The 7,791-nt window shown below is 55.2% G+C and overlaps 2 protein-coding genes across 2 annotated transcripts; one reads left to right on the top strand and one right to left on the bottom strand.

The window, feature by feature from the left end:
- Nucleotides 1–325: 325 nt before the first annotated feature.
- Nucleotides 326–3,052, bottom strand: cnd2 (Condensin complex subunit 2; the record flags this gene model as incomplete). The annotated part of the gene is made up of 4 exons (XM_036632578.1): nt 326–577; nt 629–2,224; nt 2,275–2,890; nt 2,961–3,052. The coding sequence occupies 4 exons, from the start codon at nt 3,050–3,052 to the stop codon at nt 326–328; spliced, it is 2,556 nt and encodes an 851-aa protein (XP_036501118.1).
- Nucleotides 3,053–3,856: 804 nt separating this feature from the next.
- On the top strand, nt 3,857–6,914 carry CGCS363_v000728 (putative cation exchanger; the record flags this gene model as incomplete). The annotated part of the gene is made up of 2 exons (XM_036632577.1): nt 3,857–6,516; nt 6,569–6,914. The coding sequence occupies 2 exons, from the start codon at nt 3,857–3,859 to the stop codon at nt 6,912–6,914; spliced, it is 3,006 nt and encodes a 1,001-aa protein (XP_036501119.1).
- Between the last annotated feature and the right edge of the window lie 877 nt (nt 6,915–7,791).

The raw sequence follows: 7,791 nt of genomic DNA, 5'->3' as shown, positions 1-7,791 counted from the left end.
ACTGCCCGACTAGCAAAACTCATCGTTATTTAATGCGAGTTCGAGGCAAACCGTTCGGGCCGGTCGATTGTCATTCATTACATAAGACGTCACTCCAGGACTTCCCGAGCCCACTCGGCCCGCGATGCCTTCGGTTGGAGGCAGCTGAGACCAGAGAAGGCGTGAAACAAATGATTCTTTCCGCCCATTCATTATCAACATTGCAAAAATCAAACATGTCGTCGTTACAAGCAAATTAACGCCGCTGAAGGCCTACGCGGCACAAACGATCGCAAAGACACATCCGCCCGTCGCTCCCGTTCCTTTTTATGCATTTCCTACTCGTTTAGTCTCCACCAGCCGTGATCTCGGCCGTCCAATCCTTTTTGATCATTAGCTCCGTGAGATCGGGCGTCTTCTCGACGACGAGACCCTTCTCGTTAGCCAAATGCAGCAGACTGATGAAACAGAAACTCGTAGAGATGTCCTCCATCATCGGCCTGGGGTATACTGATTGGAGGTTGTTCATGACATCGGTGAACTTTAGCGTTGGGTCCTTGGACGGGTCCTCGGGCGGGGTTGGTGTGGGAAGGTTTTCCTGCACATGAGTGAGCGTTGGGTTTGCGTCCGGGGATGAGTTAAGACTCACAGCTTCAAGGCTTTCGAGGCCCATGCCCTTCCAGATTTCCTCCTTCAAACGTCTTACGTCCACCCGCTTGGCCACACGTGCGTATTGCACATAGTCTGGCCGCAGACGGCGCGTTTGGGTGACTAGCGTCGTGCCAAAGGCGCCGGTCAGGGCATTCGTCGCTGCGTCGCTGCCGAGGAGAGCAGTCATACCCGCAGTCTCAGTAACACCGGGGTCGCCCTCTGCGGTAGGCGAGAAGTGCTCGCGAGCGTCTGCGAACTCATCATCCTCATCTTCCAGACCACCAGCGAAGGGAAGTGCGTCATCCTGGAAGAAGTTGGCGTCGTAGTCGCCTTGCGGCAACGTGTCCGTCTCTTCGGCGCCGTGCAGCGGCTCTTTCTGATTGGCCCAGAACGCCTCGTCCATCTCGCCTGCCGGGACGTCTCTGTCCTGGCCGCCGCTTCCGAAGGCGCCGCCTCTGGTGCCAAGGACACGTCTTTTGCTGAGACGGGCCTTGGGCTTGAGGAAAAGATTAAGAAGAGACTTGGAGTTGAAGTGCTTGTCGTCAGGCAGGAGATTCCTTGACTTGGAGATCCAGTCCTTCTTTGGCATGGAGATTGCGGAGTTGCTGGTGGCCTTTGTGTACAGCGCGTCAGCCAGGTTGTTATCCAGCGGCGCGGAGAAGTCGATCTCGAACGGCTCCTTCTCCTTGCGTTGCCGGGCTGGAGCTGCTGGCTTGTTGATATCCTTGATTTTCCTGATTCTCCAGTGCTCGGCGCTGGTCCAGTTCTTCTGCAGGGCCTGGTCGAAGTACCCCAGGATGTCCTCATGCATCTTGTCGGCATTCTGCGCGTGGCTCATGGATATGACATAGTCGCCATTGTCCTGGTCCAGCATCTCAACGTCACCACCTTCACCGCCGTCGTTGTTGAGACCGGCGTCGTACACGCGCATTTGCGGCTCAAGCGCAGCTTCCCTAGCCCACGCCTCACCACCCTCGCCGAATGCGACATCCGCGCCCAGGTCAAATCCACCGAGACCGAGATCGTCATCATCGAAACCAGCGGCGTTGTCACCGTCAATGAACATGCCAGAGTTATCACCAAGCAAATCAGCCGTCTTCTCCTTGTCCTGGTCACCTCTCCAGTCCTCTGGTGCCCTGAGGAAGGGAATATCCAGAGAACCAGAGGGGTTGCCAAGGTCGAAGGTCTTCAACGATGGGCAGACATCAAGCTCGTCCAGAATGTTCAGTTCGGGGAAGAACTTAGAACCAAGAGAACCGAGATCGATCTCTACGTCTTCGGTCTCCTCCTCCGGCTCGGGCTCCTCGACCATGGATGGTTCAGGAGTACCCTCTTCCTCGTCTTGATCAGCCGCGGTATCCTTCTTTCTTGTCTTTGAGGTGTGCGCATCGCCGACGTCGTCACTGCTGTCAAACACGATGCGTCCCTGGGCATCTACCATGAGGTGGTTAAGGAGCAAGCCCTTGGCACCGCCCTCGTCAAAGTCTGCGGAGGTCTTCTTGAATAAGGGATCCACGGCGAACTCAAGCTCGAACTTCTTGAGTTGGAGTGACGAGAAGCTAGGTGCAAGAGTTGCCTCTGACGAACGTTGCGTCTGTTCAAAGTCAGCATTTCCGCGTGTACTCTGGGTTGAGTGTCGCATACCTTTCGCTTTGGCTTCTTCCTGACGTTTCCATCCTCATCGACCTCGTCTTCTTCACTCTCTTCACCTTCGTTTCCTTCACCGTCGCGGTCTCTCTTCTTGTTGTTGCTGTCCGCAAGACCGCTCAGCAACTTGCCGGTCTCGGTTGCGACACTGTCAACTCTGCTCGTGTAGATCTTGACGCAGCCGTCTAATGTGCAACTGGCCTTCTGAAAGTTGACTCCATCACCCTCCTTCAGCAGAGACATGTCGTGGAAGTAGTCAATCAGCGCGAAGTTCCAGGAATTGTTTGCGTTGATCTTGTTGTCCGTGGCCATCTTCATCCACTCTTCGAAGTTTGCGAGAATCGGGACTCGCTTCATAGGCGTAACTGTGCTTCCGCTAACGACAATATCGTCGTCATCTTCGTCGACGACTGTTCGGGCTCGACTGCCGCGGGCACCTGGCGTCTTAGGCCGGGAGCCACCGGGCGAATTTTCGATATCCTCCAAGCTGTGTCTTCCCTTGCGCAAAGGTGTCGCAGCTGCAGCCTTCAGCTCGTTCTTCTGGCGCTCTTGCAGAGCATGGCGCGATTGCGCTCTCCGGGCCTTCTCTTCGACATCGTCGTTGAGGGGGATTCTGGATATTGTTTAGTACCGTTGCTGGGCGGGGGGGGAACATGGGTGAATCGGCGGTGTCGCAAACGTACTTGACGGGGGAGTTCTTGAAGGGCGAAGCGTTCATCGACCCGGAGGTCGCTCTGACGCTGCCGGCGCGCGGTACGTTAGCCACTCGAGGCATTTTGTGTTGTCGGCGATGAGGCTGTCGTCCGGCGGTGTTGGATGTTGGATTTGTTTGCGATGTGCGTCGGTAGCCCAGTTCCCGACACCAATGTTTACTTTCCCCACTTGGACACGCCCCCAACGACGACGCGAAACAACAATAAAGAGGTGGTGCCTGAAATCTTAGGTGTCAGATTTACCGTTTCGGGACGGGACAAGGCGGGGAGCTGAAAGCCCGGGCCCGAGCGGTTTCGTCCCAACTGCCAACGTTTCCTTGGTTGCTGCCGCCCCCCCTCCAACCCCCCTTGGCTTTGTTATCTTCACGTGACGCAATGATGCTCTCTGCCGAGCCCAATTGGAACCGCTCTCTTACACTTGCCGTTGCAACACGCCCTCCTCTCTTAAAGTTGCCTCTCCAAAGAAACATAGCCACGTTGGAGGGGGATTTACCACGCATGTCCTCGGCTCTATCAGAGCATCGGCCTTGCGTAGACCAGCAAATCTTGGCCAAGAACTTGCGACATAGCCGTTTCCTTAAGACCTTGGGCAGGTTTTCCCGGGCTGCCTCCCAGAGTCTCCATGAATCGTACATGAAGGCGAGAAGCGCATGCATCTTCTCGCCCTGCCCTGCGGCTCACCTCACACCCGCTAGCAGCCTTTCCTGCGTATCCTATTTTTTGCATATCGACTCGACTCAGCGACACCCGTTCGTTCCTCATCCGCGCACCGCAGCGGAACGAGCGGCATCACCAGGCACGCGCCCGCGACAAGTCTTCTGCCATGGCTTCCTATGAGCCAATTATCTTCCACATTTGACGTCAGCATGCCAGCTACCTCTAAGATTAGGGGGAGCGGCCTTCGCTTGCGGCCATTCTATACGACAGTCTTTCTTCTCACCCTGCTCGCGACATGGTCATTCTTTACCAAGGCCACGGAACGACACTTCGCCCCGCAGCATGTCGACGCCTCGTCTCCGCTCCTGAGAAGGAACGAGCTGACGGAATGCCGGGATGTTCACCGCGCTGAGGATCAGTGTGCCTTCGTCAAGGCTCACTGCGCCGAGGACGAGGCTGGCTTGCTCTCATATCTCACCCTGTACTACTGCAATCTAGGCAAGGCTCAGCCAGTCGCTTTCGCCATACTCGTCTGCTGGCTCGGCCTGCTCTTCACCACCATTGGCATCGCCGCCAGCGACTTTTTCAGCGTGAATCTCAACACCATCTCTACGATCCTTGGCCTTAGCGAAAGCTTAGCGGGTGTTACCTTCCTTGCCTTCGGAAATGGATCCCCGGATGTCTTCAGCACCTTTGCAGCCATGGGCTCCAACAGCGCCAGCATGGCTGTAGGCGAGCTGATCGGCGCTGCAAGCTTTATCACCGCCGTCGTCGCCGGTTCCATGGCCTTGGTTCGGGAGTTTAAAGTGGGGAGACAGACCTACGTCCGAGATTTATGCTTCTTCATCGTGGCCGTCTGCTTCACCATGGTGTTCCTGGCTGACGGGCACCTGCACCTATGGGAGTGCATAACCATGGTCTGCTATTACATCTTCTACGTGGTCTTCGTTGTCACATGGCATTACTACTCGAAAAGGCGGAGCCAGCGGCGGGTCCGGGAAGCAGCCGCACGAGGTCATGTCTACGGAGCAGTGGGGCATCCATACGATGAACTGGCACCGGAGCCGTACCGGGATGATCCCGACGACGAGGATCGTCAAGTTACGTCCGCCAGCGCCTCCAATGCCGGTGATATCAGTGCACTAGAGGCTGGGCCGCGAATTGAGGTCGAAGGTCAGGACGAGGGCGATGACGAGGTTGAGGAGAGCGATCATGGCAGGCACGTCGTGGCGGAGATGGCGAGCAACATGCGTGTTCTCCGTCCCCGAGGCCGCAGACGCAACACTCTTACTCCGATTCGTCCCAGTTTGGTCGGCGCCCTGGAGTTTCGATCAGCTTTGGCTCAACTGCAGAGGGAGAGCAACTTGAGGATGCGACCGATGCACGGGCGAGCATACTCAGTTAATAACATTCGAAGCAACAGCGAATCAGGCACTGTTATGGGGCCACCTTCAGATTCGGGCAGATACACCATCAGCGGCGGCGAAGGTCTCGGCCAGAGTAGGAATAGGGCCTTGTCCTCTGGAAATGTTCCCGGCTCACTGGTTTCTACCCGCCAACCCAGTCGCGATCACTCTCCTTGGCGCTTCCCTCCTCAAGGCTCAGCGAACCCGATCCAACAGGTAAAAGCCCAGGAAGCCAGGAATCGAAGTCCATCCCCTGCATACAAGATTGGTGGCAATCTGGCGCCTCCTCCGTTGGACGCGGCGCCCCCACGACAAGACACTGGCGGCAGCGATTCTCTTGACCCCAGACCATTCGGCCAGCTTTCCCTCCAGATTCCAACAAGCAGACGTACAAGTTTCAGCACCTCTTCGCCAGCATCCCCCTTCCCCGGGTACACTGAATCTCCAATGGTGTTAACGCCAGCAGCCCAACCCGATCCGCCCGAATTCATATTGCCTCCTGGACCAGCTCGCATGGAGATGCCCTTCGCGCCCTACGAGGTGATCGAACCGAAGCCGGTGAGATGGTGGCCATATGCTATCTTGCCGCCCCCTCACATCTTCTGGAGAACATTGTTTCCTACACTCCTAGGATGGCAGCAGAAGAGTCACTGGGACAGATTCGTCAGTGCCATATCGGTGCCGAGCATTTTGCTACTCGTTCTCACCCTCCCGGTCGTTGAGAGTGAAAGTCCAGACGACTTGTCTGACGATACCATGGTGGACCCCATGATCGGCTTGGACACCACTGGCGATGGATCTGTAACATTGCCTGAGGGCGAGCCCATCGAACAAGAGTCGGAATGGCAACGCTTTAGAAGAGCCACCCTGACGCATTCTCGCATGCCGTCTCTCGAGCGCACCTATTCTCCCAAGGGTTCTCCAGCGTTGATTGCCATCGATGATCCGAGCGGTGCGCGTGTCGCTGAGGCACCCACGAGCCACCCACAACACGTCAAGCCGGCGGCACCTCTACCCTCTGAGAGTAGCATCGCTGTTGACGACTCGGGTCAGTGGAATCGGTGGCTTGTCGCTATCCAAATCTTCACGGGCCCCTTGTTTGCAGTGGTCATCCTGTGGGCCAACATGTTTGAGGACTTCCAGCACCCATACAGAGTGCTGGCCAGGTTCATTCTCTATACCCTGCTGGCATCTACCATACTTCTTGGCCTGCTACTCATGACGACAAGCCCTGACAAGAAACCCAAGTTCCATTTCCTTTTATGCTTCATGGGGTTCATCATTGCTATAGCTTGGATCTCGACCATTGCGGGAGAGGTTGTCGGTGTTTTGAAAGCTGTCGGAGTCATTCTGGGAATCTCGGAGGCTCTTCTCGGGTTGACCATCTTTGCTGCGGGCAACAGTGTTGGCGATCTCATCGCCGACATCACCGTTGCCCGCCTTGGCTACCCTGTGATGGCTCTGTAAGTTGCAACGTTACCTTTCGACGCATACAGTTTACTAACAGCAACGTAGTTCCGCATGCTTCGGCGGCCCCATGCTCAACATTCTCCTCGGTATCGGTATTGGCGGCGTCTATATGATGGTCCAGGCCGCCAAACATCGGCACAAGAAGCATCCTGACAAACCCTTCAAGTATCACTCATACGAAATTCAAATCGGAGGCACCCTGATGATATCAGCCATCACGCTCCTCCTCACCCTCTTGGGTCTCCTACTCATCGTTCCGATGAACAAGTGGATCATGTCACGCAAGATCGGCTGGGGCCTGATTGCGATTTGGACAGTCAGCACCATCGTCAACGTCGTCATCGAAGTGACGGGGGTGTGGACTGACGTGTCCTATTCTCTCAGTTTCTAATACGTCCGTTTTTTTCAAAGCACATACACACAGACTGTATCAGTATTCGACGAGTACATTCTACACAAACAAGTTAGCATACCCCGGCATAGCGTGCGACGAGAAACAAAGCGATTTGCGACTTTCAGGTTATATTTTCGATTGCGTGTACAGTCATTACAGAGTTCAAATGGGAAGAAACGACTGGCTACGAAGGACAACCTTACACTCTACACATATACAATAGTAGTTTATAAAAGCATATTACAAGTTCACGTTGAGATTGACAGCAAACAATAGTAACGTTGCTGTCGGTTATCTTTCCTCGTCATTGGTCGTCTTAAGAGAGGCGACGACGCGCTGTCTCCTCAAGCGACACCGATCGAAGCGCCGACGTTCCTGGATTGTTGTTCCTGATGCCAGGCACGGTCCCACGTCGTACATTGTAAATCACCATCTGATGTGTTCTCCCGTGCGCCCGTGCTCTCTTCCTACGGGAGGCAACTACTGTCGACCTCGAAACCCGCGTGGCTTCAATTGGACGAACGGCGATCCTTTTCTCTCTTCGTTGCCAAGGATTTCGTCTGGTAGTTGTGTGTTTTCAGCTGGCTGTATGTGCTCTCTTCGCCAAGAGATCCATCTGTTTTGGTTGCCTCAGCTGGGCTGTGTGTTGTTGTGATGCCAAGAAGGACGTGGGAAGTTGTGATGCCAAGAAAGGTCGTGGACGCACGTCGGCCAGGGCTGATGCGTTTTGACGTGTTGCATGTGTTCGGCGGAATCAGGGGAGACTGCGTTTTCGGGTCTCTGGGCTTTCGTGTCAACATACAAGCGGGCATAAAAGTTGGGGACTGAATGGCAAGTATAAAAGCGCCGCATCAGACACCTTCTTATCGACCCT

Source organism: Colletotrichum siamense (genome assembly GCF_013390195.1).
Source record: "Colletotrichum siamense strain Cg363 chromosome Unknown KSG_Cg363_contig01, whole genome shotgun sequence".
Classification (NCBI taxonomy): domain Eukaryota; kingdom Fungi; phylum Ascomycota; class Sordariomycetes; order Glomerellales; family Glomerellaceae; genus Colletotrichum; species Colletotrichum siamense.
This window is presented reverse-complemented; position numbering and strand designations above follow the sequence as displayed.